Source organism: Rhodamnia argentea, chromosome 4 (genome assembly GCF_020921035.1).
Source record: "Rhodamnia argentea isolate NSW1041297 chromosome 4, ASM2092103v1, whole genome shotgun sequence".
NCBI classification, from domain to species: Eukaryota; Viridiplantae; Streptophyta; class Magnoliopsida; order Myrtales; family Myrtaceae; genus Rhodamnia; species Rhodamnia argentea.
Genome location: NC_063153.1, coordinates 7,255,866 through 7,276,319, shown reverse-complemented (window position 1 = coordinate 7,276,319; position 20,454 = coordinate 7,255,866). Strand labels below are relative to the sequence as shown.

The window sequence follows — 20,454 nt, the reverse complement described above, 5'->3', positions numbered from 1 at the left end:
GTTTGATGTCACACCTTTTTACGCTCTTCGAGCTCGATGCGGCGGCGGTGCTCAAGTCCAGATTCGTGAACACTACTAAAGTTGCGGACTTTAGATATTCAATGGTTTGAGAAATCGGAAGTCATCGTTTTGTAGGTTATGACGCCGTCGATTTGTAACGGTTCTGAAAGTCATTATTCTGTGAAGATTCTGCAAGGGTTTCGTAACGGTCGTCAGTTTAAATGATTATCAATTGGATTGTAACAGTTTCGGCTCTTTATTTCATTTGCCTATAAAATGAAACTCCAAACCCCAATCCTTCGATATGCACATCGAAATAAACCGAAAATTCACACCTTATTTCGTTTCTTTTTTGGCTACGTTGTACGTACAATTTGGTTGTTCATGTTTTTTATTTTATGTTATTGTTATTCTATGTGAAGTAAAGAAGAAGGTGTTGTGTCCATTGAGGATAGTCACTAGAGCCTATCCCATCAACTTTTATTTCGAGTGGCTGAATTATCCTCGCCTAATATAGTCGTCATTGCTATGGGGGATGTTAGCTATTCTGACGCGGCGTTCAGCGAATAATGCAAGAAAATCCTTGCTAAAGGAGAGAAATCTCGAAAATTCTATGAATATTATTGATAAAGTACTTCAAAAAACGTGATAAACACCTTTTATAGGGTGTTATCCTAACCCTAGTCTAATTAGGAATCAAAATATCAAAAAACGGAAAATTACAAAAGTGCCACTGAAATAAAATTAAGCCCGAAAAATACTAAAAAAAATAGGAAAACCCATCTAGACATTCTCGAACGGCCAAAATTCATCGTTAGTCATGGCCAAAGGCCGTGAGTATTGATCAGGACGCCGTTTCGCTTCAGCCTACCGAATTTGAGCGCAATCCGACGTCGTCGACCTGATCCACTAGTTCTAGCCGTAGCATCGTTTCGCCTTCCGATTAGATTTGTATTGATCCAATCGATCCAGAAACGTATTACTAATGACATCCGCATCATATTCTGCTACCAATTGTCGGTGAAATGTTAAGTCGTTGTACGGCTCTTAATTGCTAAGGTGACACCATATGTTAGGGATTTACCTAGCAACGTCATTCGGAGACTCGTAATTTCAGACATTTCTTTGTCTTGTATAATTGCATGGTAATTGTTATACGGTAGAGTCGATATTTGCTATTGGAATTAGCCGATTGCCTAAGCTAGCACTTGCTATGTGATTTCTGCCGATATTTCGACGGTTTTAAAATATTTGATAAAATGATTTTGGTAGAAGGTATGATTGCAATGATTAGCCATCATTATTCCGAACTGTCATGTAACGGTTTTGCTTCGTAACGTTTCCTCGACGGCTCTATTTTGTTTGAATATATAAAATTGGACTTAAGGAGACGATCTTTGATACACCGACTTGAGAAAGAGATATTCTTTTTCTTCTAAGACTTTTCCTTTGCTTGCTGGGTTATGCACATAAGGTTTTATTGTACCGATAGTCGTTAAAAGCCCATCGCACCAAGTTTTATACTCCGTTGGATGGAATTATCCTTAACGGTGCTGACATGCCCCAAATAATATATATATTTTTTATTTTCTCGTCTGTTCAACCATAATTCCAATTTGACCAAAAAGAAAAAACATAATTCCAACAATTCTTATTTGTCATATTCTATCTAATGTTTTTCCAAGAATTTCATATGCTTTGTAGAAGACAAATTCACAGTACAGCGGTGCAAGGAAATTGGAGATTGACCACACTGTGCAATCTCATATCGTGTTAAATTTTGATGCCGATGTGTTTTGGAGCATGCGAGGTTGCGAGAGTGGCTGTAGTATTGGCAGCCGCACAGGAATCCTTGACAGAAGTTTTGTATCCTGGAGATATGAAGGTTAATGTCCAAAACCCTTTTCGAAATGATGATTTTGCTGAGAGTTTTTCTTTAGTACTGGGAATTCGACACCGTGCAAGTACAAGAAACTGGAATGTCAGCGAAATATTGGATCATATAACCGTCATCATAATGGGTCAAATTAGCACAACAAGCCCTTTATTGTTCTACTCCTCCTGTTGCGCTAAACGTGTCCTGAATTAACTTTAGGGATTGTCCCTGAAGATAGCCATACTTTGCAGATTAACGAAAAGGGTATTGGCATTTGCATGAATTCAGAGTAGCCTGATGACAGCGGAGGCAGATTAAGAGATTGAATCGGAGCTGCAACATCTAGGCGAAAACAACTGCAATCTGGAAAGCAAGCCCCAGCAGCTCAGTTCTTCCAAGACAATACAAAGAGTCAGAGATCATGTATGGCTTGCATTGCGGAGATCATCTACATTTGTCTCCGTGGAGAGCTCCAGGTTGTCCTAGTTCATGAGCGTGACTCACTCCGGGATCTCGCTGGTGAAGCTCGTGGAGATCTCCCCAGATATTCGGTCGCGGGATATGCACAAGTTTCTTCAGTGAGAAAATTGCATCAGCAGGGTGCGTATCTAAGCATTAGAGTCAGAAAGTACCACCTTGATCAAGTACAGAACATTGGATCCTTCGAAAGAAAGAACATAATACTGTGAAAAAGGTGAAATTCAAACAGAAGCAAAGTGGAGAGGGAGCAAAGCGAAGAAGAAACAAGAATGTGGAACCCGCGAGGAAAGAAAAGGAAGCAATCACAGAGAGAGGGACAACAGGGGTAATATGGGAAAGGCATTGTGATAGGGAGTGTCGAAGCGAAAATTGAGGTTGAAATAGCGCGACCATTATTTTTTTGTCGGTTTAAGAAATGGACTTGAAGGAAAATATATTCTAAAATATGGGTGACGATGTAATTATGAAAACTTGCAAATAGTTACCATATACTAATATACTAATGGGACAAGTGCGTTAAAAGTCCCAAAACTTGTTACGAAAGTGCGAAAGAGTCGTAAAATTTTCAAAAAGTGCAATCAAGCCTTAAAATAAGTTAGAAAGTGCTAGTCCTACAAATGTAAAAAAAGTGCCATCAAATTGGTGAAATCAAGTACTTCCATTGATTGCATATTTCAAAAGTTTTAAAATTCGATTTTACTTTCGTAGCAAGTTTTAGAACTTGATTGTACCTTTTGAAAGTTTTAGGACTCGGTTGTACTTTCGCAACAAGTTTTAGGATTTTCGGTGCACTTATATACTAATTAAGTCGGAAGTTGAGAAACTAGATTGGACAAATTTGAAAACTTAGGAACTAGATTGTATAATTTGCAATGGTTTAGCTCTTTAAATAATCTCAATCGGAGTTTAAAATTGAGTGCAAGAATCTTTTGCTTTGCCCCTCGAGTTATCAACGAACGAATAATGTAAAGTTAAAAGTCTTATGCATGGTTGGTGGCTGGCGAAAGCCCGACAAAGAGAGGAAGAATCACAGATTAAAGTCACAAGCAAATAATCAATTCTCTGCTTTCTTCATCCTTTTATAATCCCTCTTATTCTCTCTTCAGAATTGAATAAAGTAAGCTTCCCTACAAGTGTTAGGAACACAGACGCTCAGTGCCATTTCTAATATCAGCAACAACCTTAAACTCGTCAGGTTTCGGTTTCTTGCCAGACTACTTTCTACCTTCTTTGTTTTTCCAGAAAATTCGTGTTCTTGTCATTGGTCTCTTTTGTCTCTGCGAACATTTCTCTGTTCCGGCAGTGTGTTTGGATACGAATTGCTTCTTTAGACGTCCTTCCGCGGTCCACCATCTCGTTAAGTATGTCGATGTCGTAGATCAGTCTTAGCAAATCTAGTAACTAGCATTGTTTCATTCTTTAGAAGGAGTGTCAAGGTGGTCTATGCATTCTCATCTTTAATGAGTTTGGCTTGCATTGTTGTTTCTCAGAGAGAACAGCAGGAGACATTGCATCCCCATGAAATCAGTCAATCTGATAACTTCCGTAGTCGGTACGCTATGGCCAGTGGTGACAGATTTGTGGGAAGCATGGGGCATCCAATTGCTGGTCACCGCGGGCCTTGCTTGCCGGATCGCCCTCGCCATCCTCGGCCGCTGGCGGAGGTACATGACCTCTATCAGCCTCAGATACATCATCCTTGCCGCCTACTTGCTCTCTTCTTACATTGCGACCATCGCCATTGGCAAGCTCACCGTCATCCAGATCAATCATCCCGATCGACCGGACTACATTACTGAGCTCAAGGGGTTGTTGGCGCCCTTGCTCTTGATGCAGCTCGGGAACCCTGATTCCATAACCGCCTACTCGGTCGAGGACAACCGGCTCAGCGTCAGGCAGATGCTCAATATGTTGGTCACTGTCGTTTTTGTCGTCTGGATCCTGATTCGCTGCTGGGACAGCTCGTCACCCGTCCCGCTTTTGTACTTCCCCTTGTTCGTCACCGGGTTCATTGAATCTGCAGGGAGTGTCTGGGCTCTCAAGTCTGTGTACTGGGAGAGGTCGAGCATATTGGCCAAGGATATCTTCGACACAAAAGCTGTCGCCAAGTTCTTTGACGAGAGAGCTCCGCACGAGGTGCCTGGATGGGTGATGAAGCAAAATATCATCTTGAAGGCGTACTATCGATTCGATTGCTTGAAGCCCCACATTATAAACTGGCTCTACCACCCCGATTGGCTAGCTAATTCTCGATTAATTGTAGACCCCGATTTAGCCTTCATTACAACTGAGATCGAACTTGGATTCATGTATGATGCACTTTACACCAAGAAACCGATTCTTTGTAAACGACTTGGTCTTATCAGCCGCTTCATTAGCTTTCTATGTCTAGTCTCGGCCTTGTGTAGATTTGCCATTATTTTCCAGGATGCCTTCTTGATCGACAGGTACGTTGGCTACACTTACGCATTACTGATGGGGGTCACCGCCCTAGAAGGTTACCAAATCGTTCTGCAACCTTTTTCGGCATGGGCGATCGCGGTGATGAGCCAGCACCAAAGCAACCCCCTTGTGTCGACGAGGCTGTTGAACTTCGTAGTTGAATTGTACATGAAGCGGAAAAGGTGGTCGAACTCAATCGGGCAACTCGGCTTATTGGATCCTCGCCTGTACAACGAATGGCCGTGGCGCACCAGAAGAATCCTCAAACTCGTCGGCATGAAAGAGGTGACCTTGAGAAGGTATTTGATTCACTCTCGCCTGAAAATCCGCCCTTCTCTCAAGACATTGCTGGTGGAAAGTATTGAAAAGCTCGAAAAGTTGAGATGCCAAAAGCCCTTCTCGAAACGCGGGGAGTGGATGCTCGAAGTTCACAAACTCGGCGACGATCAAGTGTTGAAGAAGTACATCTCAAAATTTACATTCGACAAAAGCATCATCATTTGGCACATGGCAACCAAAATCTGCCTCTTTTCTGCACCCGAGAAGTCTCAGTACTGTGAAGGAAGCGAGCTGCTGTCCAATTACATGATGTACCTTTTAGCACTGCGACCGTACACGCTGTCCCTAACGACTTCCGACATCACGTTGGAGCATGCCCGGGCCATATTGAAGCCATTTCTCAGGTACAGAGACCACGATGAGGCCTTGAGAATTCTGTCGTCGACAGAAGAGATCGTGCTCGAACCGCACCTGGATCCGAAGGAGGAGACCATAATCACCACGAAATGGCACGTGCTGATAGACGCGAAGGAATTGGCGGCGACGTTGAAGGACAAAGAGAACATGTGGCAGATCATAAGCGGCATCTGGGTGGAGATGTTATGCTACGCTGCGTATAGCTGTCAAGTTTACCATCACGCCAAGCTGTTGCGGCGAGGCGGAGAGCTTATAACTCATGTTTGGCTGCTCTTGATGCATGAGACCGATAAGTACTCCCACGCTCCCAAGGCCAACGCCACCAAAGAAACCAAAGGAAAGGCCAGGAGTGAATCCTGATCCTAGGATTTATCATTGTCTACACCAGATTGTAGTGTGTTTGTGTTTGGGTTTGGGCTTGTTCGTTCTCTGTTTTTCCTTCGGTAAAGAGGTGTTTTCTTTACATTCCCTTGCCTAACATTGCTTGTAAAATACATTTTGTTCTCTTTGCTAACGAGTTCACTCTATGAACTTGGTAACAACAAAGAAATCGAGATTGGCGTGCGCGCTTGAGATTGGGCTGAATCAATTGCAATGTCGGTTCTCGCCCCCTCTCCCTCCGGGTGCGGGAAAACATCCGTGAGGCGAGGAGGCAGGGGCAGCGGATTTAATCCAATATCAAAGAGACTCGAGGATGGCAAGTTCTGTATTTTCCGAAACCAGTGTTGACAAGGATTATGGTTTGGTGGTTAACTTGTCGATGGTGCGACATTCCGGTCGCGTGGCGCGAGTCCGGAGGGCGGAACCTTTTCTTATAGTTGTACTCGGACCATGTTCATAATGCTTGAGAATATCATTTAAGTAATTTTGACGATAACAGAACTTAATCCAAAGCATCCGATAAGTTGATCCGAGTGTTGCAGAAGCTACATTCAGGTTCTACACCCGAGCGAGAGAGATATGCTAAGTGCGGAAATTTGCAAACGCAAGGTCGTTTAACCAATGGGCAAAACCCTATCCCTTAGTGTTTCTCTCTCCCTCTCTCACCTTCTATGACGTCCTGGAATTTTGACGTCTATAAGATAACGAGATTCGATGAGTTTGAATTATGAATTCCAACTTGGTAGATAAATTTGGATTTTTGAGGATTTAAGAGACAATAATTGAATTGTTACGAGACGTCGCTCGGAGAAAGTCGAACTAAGTTAGTCGAGTCATCACGTCGTAGTACTAAGATTCTCTGTGCTTGAGCCTAGCCCAGACCAAATCATAGCGGTGAGAATTTCTAAATTGTCATCAGTTTTAGTATCATTAGATTAATTTATCCTAACGAGCCAAATGACTTTTTTTTTTTTCCTTAGGTATTGTTCACAAGAAGACAAAAATTTCAAAGTTGAATTTGACCACTTGTGGACCTCACTTATCTTTTCTTCCATCCATCGCCATTACCCCTCTCTCTCTCTCTCTCTCTCTCTCTCCCCTCTCACCTCACCCCCCAACTTGCGGACCTCTTCCCCCCCATCCACCTTGCGGCAACTTTCCCCTCTACTCCATCACATCACCATCCCTCCATCACCCTCTAGTCACGTCATTGTCCCTCTTCTCTCTCCTTTCCCCCTCCCCTTACCCGACGTCCGCCATCTCTTCTTCCCCCCCACCTTCGTCTGTGCACGCCCAACACCGACGCCACCGGCACCGCCAACCACCGGCCGTCTACCTCCATCGCCGTTCGCCAAGCTCGCCGTCCGTCGGCCACGAACGGACCCGACCCGCGACCACTCCCTCTCTCATCCCGCCTGCTCATCCGACCACCACACCTAGCCATCAGTCACCGTCGCTCCGTTGGTCGCCGCGTCGCGCTCGAGCCTCCGCTGACTGCCACCCCAGCCAAGCCTCGTGGAGCCCCCAAACCCGGCGACCTCCTCCATATTCTTCCTCTGGTGTGCGACGTTCCCCCAACCCGACGCCGTGCTACCGCCTCTGCCTTCGTCCCCCTACCGCGTCGTCCTTAGCCCATCGACGCCCGAGCTCCTCTGCCCGTCCGTCACCAGCCGCCGCTTCATCGAGCCACTGCCGTCCCTTCGCTCGTCGGCCAAGTCCCCGCCGCGTCAAGCCCCGTGCAACCCTCGACCCGAGACCCCCCCTTTGCTTGTGAACTGCGACCTGGGCTCGCAAGCCATCGAGGTCGCCGTGCTTCAGCTACCGCCGAGAACCCCCGCTGCTGTCCTCGAACTTCTCAGTCGTCGCCACCGGAACCAAGAACGTCAGCCCGAGAGCTCCGTCCGTCGTGCCGACCCAAGCCCTCTACTCACCCGACCCCCCAGCCACCACCTGAGACCTACCAGATCTGGGTGTTCCGGCCGCCGGAATCGCAGCCCCACCGTCCTCCCGAGAGCGTACGGTCGAAATTTCCGTTCAGTAAACAGTACATGTGAATAGTATATGGTAAACAGTGCCGGTGAACAGTATCTCGTGAACAGTATCGCTTGAATAGTGCCGCCGTAAACAGTACTCTCCCAGTCCGTGAATACTAATTTAAAACCCCGACCCGACACCGACCACCGATTTTTAATTGTGAGGTAAATCCCTAAAACCTAATTAGGGCGCTAATTGTGCTTAGTTAGTGTAATTAGCAGTAATTATTTATTGTAATTAGAGTAATTAGCCTAATAGAGTGTTTAGATAGTCTAATCGTGGCCAGTTAAATATAGACTAGATTTAAGTTAAATGACCATGATTAATTAAGTCAGTTTGTTAGTTAGGATGTCTGCAGTTATTTGGTGGTAGATCGGACTAATTGTTTGGGTAGTGAATGCCGACGTGTGATCGCTAGCGAGCTATAGGACGAGGCCGAGTGGACGCTTGATTGGTGGTTGGATTGGAATTTCGATAGCTGAATTATAAATTTGGATTGACCTTTATCATCAGATTATTGAGAGTTGTTGGCTGATTGTCCCGATTGCGTGTCTGGATGCTTGGTTTTGTGTGTTGGATGTTATGAGTAAAAATTTTGGGTGTCAATCCCATCTTGTCAGATGCAAAGTCCGGTAGACAATATGTGCATCCATGCGAACCGAGTGAAAGCAAACCGCATATTTTTAGCATCCTGGTGCTGAGTTTTTGATCATGACCGTATGAGCATCCGGCTAAGTGTAAAAATAAGAATTTGATTAGTTGTTGTCGGATGTGCTTGAATGATCACGTAATGGTTGTTTCTGATAAGATCGTGCTGTGTCGATCGGAATTACGAGACTTGTCGGATGCACGCCTTTTCGTGTCATCGGATTGAGCGGATGCCGGTCGCGGCTTGTGACGAATCGACGCTCCTTTTGAAATGCCTTCTATGCCGTGTCATGTCGATTGGAATTACATTGGCATAGTAGTTGCCGTCGCCGAAGTAATGGGACGATGCCTGGTCCTGCCAGTAGAGCACTAATCGACTAGTGTGCTAGACACCAACTGTCTAGTGTGCCGGGCCATGTGGCCTCTTACGTTAATAATTGGACTTCGTGTGGTGTCCCATGTGTGCAAGTTAATATGATGCCTTGCCGGTTCTTACGTCGTGACTGTTGACTTGAGTCGAATATTGCATTATGCATGGCTGAAGACTAGTAAATTTGCATGTGGTTGAAATATCTGCTCTTGGATGATACGATTGTTTGTTAGGATGTACGAGCGAATCAACGCCTTAGCCGGACTTAGGCGTTGATTCACCGAGATTTATTTCTCACCCCGTTGTTGTTAATCCTTTTTCGGGTTTCGAGCGACGGAGCCCGTGGATGTTAGGGCTTGATTGTTAGAGTAGTTTTTGGGAGTATATGATGGTTTAACCTTACCCGATCATATTTCTTTTTGAGGTTTTAGCAAGCCACCCCAAAGAATGGGGTTATATAAGTCTTCCGTAACTCGGTAGGGTTAAAACTCATTTGCTTTGACTTATAAAATGAAATTGTCTTTTGTTTGATGATTGAGTTGACTTTTATGTCTGTTTCCTACTTTATTATCCCACATTGATTGTGGACTCAAGAGTTCACGTTTCCGCGTGCATCATAAGTACGTAGGTCGTAGTCTACCCGGGACGTTATCTTTTGTGACCTGTGGCAACCTGGTAGGGATGTCACGAGTTGGGAAGTCGGGGCATGACACATTCTCCCTACCCAACTCATGTTCCCTCTTTGTTGCTTTGTTTCTGTATCTTTTGGACCTTTCGTTGATTTCGTATACCACGCCATCTCTAAAGAATTGCTTTCTCTAAATTTGCTCACTCGCTTTGGCTCTGAGTGCTTTTCTAGATTATTAAAAGCTGCATAAGTCTTCGAGAATCATTTGTTGTTGTTGTCGTTAGTAGTCCACTTATCTAGAAGTGATTTTGTGGTCAATTGGTACGTCTTTTGCAACCCTTCTCTTTCGATTTAAATTTCGATCTAGATTTGTGTGCCATTCTGTTTCGATCTAGATATAGATCCGGGTTTACAAGGTGTTTTCTGTGTTTTGTCAACCTATTGATATTGTTCCGATTTTTATATAGTGATGGTGTTGGTGATACCGAATCGCCTTTTGGTAAAACCGTAGTTACTGGAGAGAGATTTCTTTGAATGTGCTCATTATTGATGATGATGTCAGATTCGGTGATCATTGCCGTTTATGCTTTGATGCTATGATAGTTCCGTCTTTAAGAAATGGACGAGTCTCAATAGGCTATATCAAATTGATACGCTTTTCGGATTTATTTGTTTTATTTACTTTAGGTGATTTGCATCTTTGTTTTGAAGTTATGTACCCCTCTTTTATATAGTATGAAATGAAGATTTTGGTCCGTCCAAAAACAATATCCTATTTATCTTAAAGTCATCGACAATAAAAAAAAAAGGTCGTTTAACCAAGTGCTGGTTGTGCATTTGACCGGACAGTGGCAACTTGAACTTTCCAATTATAGGGGTTTTGCGATCGTTAGGGTTTTGAAATTGAAGACACAGCTCGTGGCAATCGAATAGAATATTTCAAGATTATTATTGCGAAAGAATCAGGGACAAATGAACACTAGGGCTGCGTTTGGTCTTTGGGATTTCCGGTCAAGATAGGATTGGATATGATAGGATAAGAAATCTAAAGATTTAGCCATATCCTATTCATCATTTGGTGAATTATGGATTTAAAGTCGGATATTCTCATATCCTATCCTATCCTCGTATTTGGTAGAAACGTATATCAATATAAATGACATATATACCTTACGTGATGCTCATGAAATATTCTGATTTTATTACTATAAAAATAATGTTCTCATACACAAAAAAAAAAACTTGAAAATATACACATTTTATTAGATTTTCAAATCTCTTTGCAAAATAAATAAATAAAATGAAAATAAAAACAAATGAGACAAGAAAGTTAGCTTTTATATGACGGATAAGAGAAATCCTATCCGACCTTATCCTACCCCCTCCCCTAGGATTCTTTTATCCGGGTTATATCCCCCATATATCCGACATTATACTATCCAGGACACCTACCAAACATGGAATAAGATAAAACATATCCTATCCCGAGTTTTATACGGACGACCAAATGCAGCCTAGAGGTTGATAAGATGGCGTGATCAGAACTTGCTATAATTAGAAGACGAGGACGATAACCTAAATTCAGAAAAGGTTTTGGAAAAATTGTCTCAAAAGTCTTAAACCTATTATATATTTGTCAATTTAGTTACAATCCTTTCAATTGTGATAATTGAGCTCAAAACCTTTTCACGTTTTTCAATTGAGTCCAGGCGGTTAATTTTGTCAGAAAATAACTTACATGGACGTCGACCATCCTATGTTACGTGATTGACGTTAACGTAGACAATTTTAATAATATTATAATATTTTTTTTCTTTGTTTTTCTTTTACAATTGTGGCTGGCGTCATTTGGTTTAGGTGAAGATGTTGTGGCCCGCGCCCGGATCTAGACGAGGATTGCGATGCCCGCAACTCCACTAGCCACAATTGTAGAAAGAAAGAAACAAACAAAAAAATAAAATAAAACATTTGAAAAGTATGTCATATAATAATTATCCACGTCCATGCTAGCCCTGCTATATAGAACGACCGGCATCCATATCAAGAATTTCTAGCCAAAATTTGTCGGATGAACTCAATTGGATGATGTTTGTTAGTCATGAAATATGATCTCTATGCTTATAAGGAAAAACACTTCAAATGGCAAATAACACAAGCTTTGATAATAATTCTCCAGGCTAATAATGCAACCTAAGGAAAATGGGATGATTCACAAAACTCAAAATTAGTCGTTGAATTACTCAAGTTTGACAGATGCAAGAATACTTCGATAATATCAAATGCAAGATACTTGTATCATATACATATAAATAAGTAAAGAGATAGAAGACGCTGCACATAGATTTTATAGTGAATTGAATTATGTCAAGCCCACGTCCACCATTTTAGACTAACATCCACCAATAAGGCTGGAGTACATTAGTAATCTCATGAGTAGTTACAATGAAGCACGTGCTACTTCGACGAGAAGCTAATAGATCTCATTATCAATAACCAGCATTGCTAAAGCCTTTACTATACTATTAGTAAAGTGAATGCTCACTCTAACGGCGTACATACCTCAACTCGTATATTATAATGAGTAACAATTCTTTTGTTTCTCCTATGTTCTTCATTTCAAAATTAGAGGATAACCACTTTTTTATGGTGATAACCAAATTCTTGTCATTCCCAACTAACAGAATATCACTTACATAAAGTGATAAGATCGCAAATTTATCTTTAGACCGCAGTGGTCTTTTTCAATTATCGTAAGCTCAAAAGAAGTTACAGCTTGGTGAAAAAGAAAGTACCACTGTTTAAATGATTGCTTGAGGCCATATATTGATTGATGAAACTTGCAAATTTTATGCTCCTGACCTCTAGCTATGAAACCTATCGATTGTTTCATATAAATTTTTTCATCTAGTTTTTCATTGGAAAATGCTGTTTTTACATCTATTTGATGTAATTCTAAGTCCAAATTTGCGACAATTGCTAGGATAAGGCGTATGGAGGCAAACCTTACAACTGAAATCATACTCATAGTACACAAAGAGAATATGACAATAACAGTGCTTGTAGCTGTCTCAATTCTTCGTTACATCTTAGCATGTGTTGATCGCTTATAATCTTCAATATCCAAACTAACCATGAGATACTCTTCGAAAGAATCAATTTATCTTTGAAAATGATGGACACAACACAATCATTGAAAATCTCGTCGTCCATATAATCAAATCAACTTGGTCATTGTGAAGTTTCCCACGTAGAGACAACTATTCTTGGTAATAGTCCAATCCTCTTATTGAGCGAATAAAATAGGTAACAATCTATTTAATTTGGCTTGAACTCTTCAACCCGAAATTCCAAGTCTTGAAGCTAGCTGTTATTCCTTTTGACTTCCAAAATTAGTTAACGAAACATCTGAAAGACCAAATCATGTACTTACATGATAAATATATTCATCATAAGTGATATAGAGAGCTGCTTATATCAACAATCCATTGAGTCTATCCATGCTATTTGCTGGTATTTGGCTTAGGGACTGCTATTCATTGGCCTTCTTGAGTATATTAGTGATCTAGATTTCACTTAGCTCTTTAACTTATCGTGGTGCGTCCAAGTCCCCACGAACATCTCGTTCTTTCCAATTTGTTTACCCTCTATCAAGATCAGTCCAGCTTCTAGTCGTCTTTTCAGTGCATACTGCAAATGCCGGTGATGACAAAGTGTTCCTTGTATAGCACTACAAAAAAACATGGATTTAGCCATGAAAAATTTGCGACGAAAAACATTCGTCGCTAATTAGCGACGGAAACAAATTTCGTTACTAATTTGCAACGAAAATAGCCACGAAATAGTTTTCGTCACTAATTTGCGACAAAAATGGCCACGAAATAGTTTTCGTCGCTAATTTGCAACGACAATAGCCACGAACAATATTTCGTTGCTAATTTGCTACGAAAATAGCGACAAAAAAAATTTCGTTGCACATTAGCGACGAAAACGGCCTTGAAAATATTATTCGTCGCTATATCCTTTGCGACAAAAATATGATTCGTCACCAATTAGCGACGAAAGGCCACGTTTCGTCGCTAATTAGCAACGAACACCTTTTTTCGTCGCAAATTCTTTTCTTAAAAGTTAGCGACGAACTATTATTTTAGTCGCAAAATTAGCATCATGAATAAAAATAACAAAGAAAAAATAAAAATTAGCGACAAATAAATATTTCCATCGCTAATTTAGTGAAGAAATGTATTATTCGTCGCTAATATGATTTAAATAAAAATAAAAATAAAAAAATAATTAGCGACGAATAGTGTTTTTCGTTGCTAACCTCCTATTGCACATTTAGCGACGAAAACTAAATTTCGTCGCAAATTTGTTGCTAAGCATTTAGCGACGAAAACCAAATTTCGTCGCAAATTTGTTGCTAAGCATTTAGTGACAAAAACCTATTTCGTTGCTAATTAGCGACGAATCACGTTTTACGTCGCAAATTCTCTTCTTAAAAGTTAGCGACGAAAATTGTCATTCATTGCTGATTTGCAATGAATGACTGTTTTTATCGCTAAGTAGCGACGAATAACAGTTTTGTCGCTAATTACTATCCTTAATTTATATTTTTTTCCATGTTTATTAGAACCTTTTTTTTATATATTTATTACATATATAAAGTAGTGAACAAACAAAAAATAGAGGTCTATTTTTTTGATAAAATATAGCTCAGAAAAATATTCAACTTTGATGAGATACTAAATAGAGTAGGGTAAGGATCTATTCAAAAACGATTTGCTTTGCATAATATTAAATCGCCATAAATATATATTGTAATTGTGTCATTCAGAAAAATGAAATCGATCGATTCTTTCTTCTAAGATGGATAAGATACTATCAGCGAATAAGAGATGTTCTAAATCAATTAATGAAGTTTTCAAAAACATTATCGAAAAAAATGAAGTTTTTTTCAAAATTGGGAAAAATTATTTCTTTTTTATTTTGACTAATAAAATATCATGAAAGCTTAAGAAAGACATTAGTTGGGGGAAGAATCCGCCCAAATCGGATTTTTTTAGGAACATATCGAGAGATAATTGGATTTGATTAGACAATGTGTGGTTGGTAAACAAGGGTCGGTTTTCTAGCAAGGTACAAAATGTATCGTCAAATATTCAATATGATTATACAAGATCTAGTTTCGTTCAAGTAACGGATTCTAGCCAATTGAAAGGATTTTCTGATCAATCCAAAGATCATTTCGATTCCATTAGTAATGAGGATTCGGAATATCACACATTGATCAATCAAAGAGAGATTCAACAAATAAAAGAAAAATCCTTTCTTTCTTTAAACGGTGAATGATTTAAATAAGAAAAGCCTATAATACGTCATTTACCTTAGCTTATTTATGTTATTTCTTATATTCTATTTTCTATTAATTTATATTCATTATTTTTAATAGAAAATGAAATAAAGTGAATATTATTTAAATTAAAAAACTGAATATATTATTAATTAAGTAAAGATTACATTAATAAGCAAAAATGAAGAGCGATCAATTTGTTTATTTCTATTATCCTTGTTCTTGAAGTAGAAAGCGTTCCTTCTGTTCTTGGATAGCTTCTTTCAAAAGGACTTCTGTTTCCTAATGTTTTAGTAGAAGATATAATTTATTGGAATTGAGGCTTATTCGTTTTTATCACTTTTTCTTTTCCACGGCAAGTGCCGTGGGTAATTTCGTCGTTAATTGGATTATTCGTCGCTAATTAGTGACAAAAAACAAATTGTCGTAAAATTACCAACGAATATAGATGCGAGTCCTTGCTAATTAGCGACAAAAAACAAATCGTCGCAAAATTAGCGACGAATTTAGTAATTGGCGACAAAAAATATTCGTCGCAAAATTTGTCGCTAAATAGTAACAAACAAGTTTATCGCAAAATTAACGACAAAAAACTAAGTTTATCGCTAATCTATAGGATAGAATTCGTTGCTAATTTTAAGAAGCTTCAGATTGTTCTCATTTTCCGTTGCTCATTTCGCGACGAAATTTCCAATAGGATAGAATTCCAAATTCGAATTATTTTGAATTCTATTTTTTTTCAAATATAAGAATAGAAAGAAAATATTTAATAATAAATAGAATAAATAAAAATTTAATAAATTAAGAAATTGAAAATATATGAAAATAGAATATGAATAAAAATAAAAAAAGAAAATATTCAAATTATAACGAAAGAAAAATTCATAGCCAATAGAATATGAATAAAAATAGAAAAGAATAGCGACGGAAAAAAGGGTTCATCGCTAAATTAGCCACGAAAAAAAGGGTTCGTCGCTAAATTAGCCACGAAAAAAATGGTTCGTCACTAAATTAGCGACGAAACAAATTATTTGTCGCTAATTGAATATGAATAAAAATAAAAATAAAAATAAAAATATTCAAATTAGCAACGAAACAACAATTTCGTCGCTAAATTAGAGACGAAAGAGTGATTTGTTGCTAATATAATATGAAAAAAAATTAAAAAAGAAAATATTCAATTTAGTGACGAAAAAGTCGTTCGTTGCTAATTTAGCAATGGAAGTTTATTCGTCGCTAATAGAATATGAATAAAAATAAAAAATAAAATATTCAAAGTAGCGACGAATCTGTTTATTTGTCGCTAATTTAGCGATGAAATAAATTGTTTGTCGCTAAATTAGTGACGTATCCTTTTTTCGTCGCTAATTTAGCGATGAATATACGTTTTTGTCGCTAAATTGGCAACAAAAATAAGTTTTCGTCGCTAAAGTTCCCAAACAAAACCCATTTGCCTTGTTCTTTCTTTTACTTTTCCCTCTCCATCCCCAACCTTTTGACCCCGCGCCTCGACTCCCTCCTCGCCCTTTTTTTTTTTTGTGGCCTTCCCGTAACGGCGCGGTGATCGGTGCGAGCTCGAGATGATTGAGGTCTCGTCCAGCCATTTTGAGCTCTTGGAGTCCGAGTCTCTTCAGGCGCTCGTCGCTTTTGTTCGATTCGGGCTGCGATTGCCACGAGAAACGTGCTGGAATTCTCGTCGAGGTAGTGTGCACTTGCTTTTCCTTCTTTGTGCGGGATCTGCTATTATTTGCTTGCTCTCGCTCCGTGTTGTTTTGAATCGTCGGCATCGGCGAACCTCGTAAAAATTCCCGTGTCTCACTTTTGATTGCTGTCCAAAACCTAGAATGTTGCCGGGAATTCCCCAATCGGTCGGTCACGATTTCCATTCTATAGGAGGGAGAGGTTCGTAGGATGGTCGATCCTGGCGCTTCACATCCCTCAAGTCCATCAACCTCAGCCCATTTCGCGGCAATCCGTCCTTCGTCCTCCGCCAGATCGCGCAGTTCCCGTTGCCCCTCGAGCACCTCGACCTCTCGAACTAGGAGTTCCTCCGCTTCGATGGGTTGCGCGAGATGGGGTCCAAGTTCATGGCTTCGAGGGTCTTGGTGTTGTCCAAGATTCGGCTTCTAGGAGACGACGATCGCCTGCTGCATTCCTTGACCGCGAGATGCCGATCCGAGCCGCTGGCCTGCATCGAGGCACCTCCTGCCAGAGAAGCATGGAGTTGGAGAAGGTTGGATTTTGGTTTTCTTGGCATCTTGTTTTTTGTTCAGTGTTTGCGAATTTCGTTTGTTTCACTAGAATTTCTCTTGGGCACGTAGTTTCTGGTCGATGCTAGACTCTATGAGAGCCAAGATGAAGCTTTGAAGATAGAAATGATTGGTTTGACAAGAATATTGTGCTAGAGGCTTGTAAATTGAAACTACGTGATCTGAAGGGAGCATTGTTAGATGCTGAATTTGCAGTACGTGATGGAGAGAACAATGCAAAAGCTTATTTTCGGCAGGGACAGGTTGGTGGTGTGGTTCTGCAAATGTTTGGGTCTCTTGTGTCTGAGAAGTTATTGATTGTCACAAGTCTGCTTTACGGGTATCTTCTGTGTGCTAGCTAGTTTGATGCAGTGTCTCCGCCATTGTCTGACCATGAATTTCTAAGCTTTTTTATACTTTGGATATTTCAGATAGCACCTTCCTAAATGTGCCGATTTTTCTGCTCTGTGGTCTATGTTCTCGTGGATTTGCTATCTAACATACTATTTTCAATTCTGATCTGTCAGGCTCATATGGAACTAAATGATATCGACGCTGCAGCGGAAAGCTTCTCTAAGGCATTGGAGTTGGAGCCAAATGGTGGTAAGGAACAATTTTGGACTGCGATTTAAAGTTCTCTGTCTTTTCTCTTTGAATAAGTCACCATCAGCTTCCACTTTAACAAGCGGGAAGCCTACAACTCACCACAAGTCCCAGAGTATACAAATTGATATTTAACTAGTTGACAGCCTGACAGTTTATCTAAGATTTTGAAAAGACTAACATTTGACTATGGAAAATGGAAAACCAAGGTAGTCTGTCTCTCGTATTGTTACATCGTTTTTTAGTTTTGTTCGGTGGTGGTTAGACAGCTGATTTAGTCATCCGTTTCAGGTTCGGTAATTTTGTTGGCTAAACATGGTTATCAGGTGTACAAGTACCCCTTTTTGTCTCATTTTGTAGTGCTTGTGGGCAGAAATAGGGTTCACATTTTAAAGAAGTAGAAACTTGCTTGCATATCAGAAGATGCAATGTTAACTATTGAAATCATGATATGTTGCGTTGTTGAGGTTTTGGTTGACATCCCATTTGCACTCTTCCCCCTGTTTGTGTCACTCTCTCCAGGTGGGATCAGGAAAGAGCTTATTGCTGCCAAGAAGAAGGTTCGCTCTTGTTTGCTAAATTCAATATCTAGGAGCTTCGAATCATATTGAACTGGACTTTTCCCCTTATCTTTTGGCAGATTTTTGAGAGGCGAGAACTGGAGAAGAGGGCATATCGGAAGATGTTTACGTAACAGGTCTGTATACTACTATCCATATATTATTTCTCTCTACTTTGCCATGAGCTATTGGCCTAGCTAGTCATAAAGTGTCCGAGTCTCATATTATCCTGTCTTCCAATCCTATACTGTTCCATAGTATGGGCGAGCAGCTCTTCTTCCTGGCAATGGCAAGCTTCTCTATGCAGCCCTCCCTATTGAGGGGGTGTACCGTGTATCTATATGTAGTGCCTACTTTCTGTGTTTACGTTGTTGACAAGAGATTGATTTTACTGTGTGATACCTGTCACTGTTTCTAGGGAAAACCTATATTTATGTTTGTCACTCATCCGAGTAGTAATCCTGTTTCTGCAATGACGTGATGTAGTTCCTGTGGTTGTGTTCTCTCAAATCTGGGGTTGACATCGTTGTACGCAAATGCACCGTCCATGTGCGATATTTTCTCATGACTTGGAAAATTTAAAATTCCTGACAAGGTCATGAAACCAAAATTTGGATTGTGGTTCAGCTATTTACGCAGTTATTGAGTCAGGTTGATATTCTAATTGTAATGGTTCCATCCTTTTCTCTTTTTGGCTGGCAGGTGTTTTCTTATTGCATACGAAAGCGCAAGGATTCTAGTCAAACCAACTGCATAGATTGGAGGCAGGGATCAGATCAAAATTTTCATTGCAGTTAATAGAGTTGAAATTTGGTTCTCTCTCCTTTTGGCTCTCAAATTTTCATTGCAGTTAATAGAGTTGAAGATAGGAAGCTTTGTCAATGACTGGTAGATGAATGTATTTGGTTTGCATATTATAATAATATTATAATAATATTTAGATCTTGCTTTATCAATGTTAAATACAAATTCTAGAAATTAATTTTGTTTTTAATTAAATTTAAAATTGAAAATTAAAAGAAATTATTTTATTATACGATCATAAATTATAAAAGTTCGTCGCAAAATTTGTCTCATACCTCATTGTCGCAAAATTCATGGCTGAACAAATTTCGTTGCCAAATTTATCCCTGAATAATATTCGTAGAAAAAAATTTTTCGTCGAATCAAATTTAGCGTCGAAAAGTTGATTTCGTTGCTAATTTTGCCACGAAAAATTTTGTAAAATTCATCGTTAATTGACTTTTGCGACGACTTTTGCCTCGAAAAAAAATTCGTGGCTAATCAGGCGTCGCAAAATATATTTCATCGCTAAAGTCATCGCTAAAATTTAGCGACAAAATATACTTTTTGTCGCTAAATTTAGCGACAAAAAATACTTTTCGTCGCTAAATGTTAGAGACGAAATGGAATTTTCGTTGCTAAATTTTAGCGACGACTTTAGTGACAATATATATTTTCGTCGCTAAATTTTACGATGAAATTTCAAAATTTCGTCGCTAAATTTTGCGACGCCGGATTAGCCACAAATTTTTTTTTGTGGCAAAAGTCGTCGCAAAAGTCAATTAGCGACGAATTTTGCAAAATTTTTCGTGGAAAAATTCGTCGCTAAATCCTCGTTTTCTTGTAGTGTAGTATGACCTGAAATAAAGATAAGATTTACATTTATCAAATAGAAGTGAAAAAAAAAGATGGTTTCGTCAATTTCAGAATATCACAGTATGTTTTCCCAACGGGATCTGGACGCCTGGATCCTAATTACAAGGCTCAAGGTCTTGAGTCCTGATGCCAAGGTCCCGAGATCACGCGCGGAACCTAGGTTTGTCTGTCTTAAACGGGTTCTAAAGTTTTCCGACATCAAACTTCCGATAATTATTTTAAGCTCACTTGAAAACTCCTACTAAACACAAGAACGTTACCCCATTTGTCTTCAAGTCTTCCTTATCGGGACCTGAGGGGATAAGTACAGTAAAAGTGCCATAACTTTTCTACGGCCTTAACTTAAATGCCATAATTTTCAAACCGTTCACTTGAGTTCTATGTCGGAGCAAAATTATTCACTTGAGTGCCATTTTTGCAGGAAAAGTTGACGTGGATTTTTTGCTATTATTTTATTAATTTCTCAGTGCCATGTGGATTT

General features: G+C 39.8%; 1 protein-coding gene and 1 long non-coding RNA gene across 3 annotated transcripts; both read left to right on the top strand.

The window, feature by feature from the left end:
* Positions 1-3,407: 3,407 nt before the first annotated feature.
* On the top strand, positions 3,408-6,067 carry LOC115736037. Of its 2 annotated transcripts, none has more exons than XM_030667535.2 (2): positions 3,408-3,551; positions 3,847-6,067. In XM_030667535.2, the coding sequence occupies exon 2, from the start codon at positions 3,875-3,877 to the stop codon at positions 5,852-5,854; it is 1,980 nt and encodes a 659-aa protein (XP_030523395.1). In that variant the 5' UTR covers positions 3,408-3,551; positions 3,847-3,874; the 3' UTR covers positions 5,855-6,067. The 2 variants fall into 2 exon arrangements, with proteins under 2 accessions (XP_030523395.1, XP_048134294.1); XM_048278337.1 differs by having other exon boundaries at positions 3,408-3,557; positions 3,851-6,067.
* An 11,230-nt stretch (positions 6,068-17,297) lies between these two features.
* Positions 17,298-18,566, top strand: LOC115736041. Its single transcript, XR_004014841.2, has 4 exons — positions 17,298-17,414; positions 17,679-17,754; positions 18,277-18,314; positions 18,395-18,566. It is a non-coding gene; the product is annotated as an uncharacterized LOC115736041 (long non-coding RNA).
* Positions 18,567-20,454: the final 1,888 nt, after the last annotated feature.

Excerpts from the sequence above, each read along its gene's own strand:
- LOC115736037 (XM_030667535.2), top strand. The coding sequence starts at position 3,875 with ATGAAATCAGTCAATCTGATAACTTCCGTAGTCGGTACGCTATGGCCA.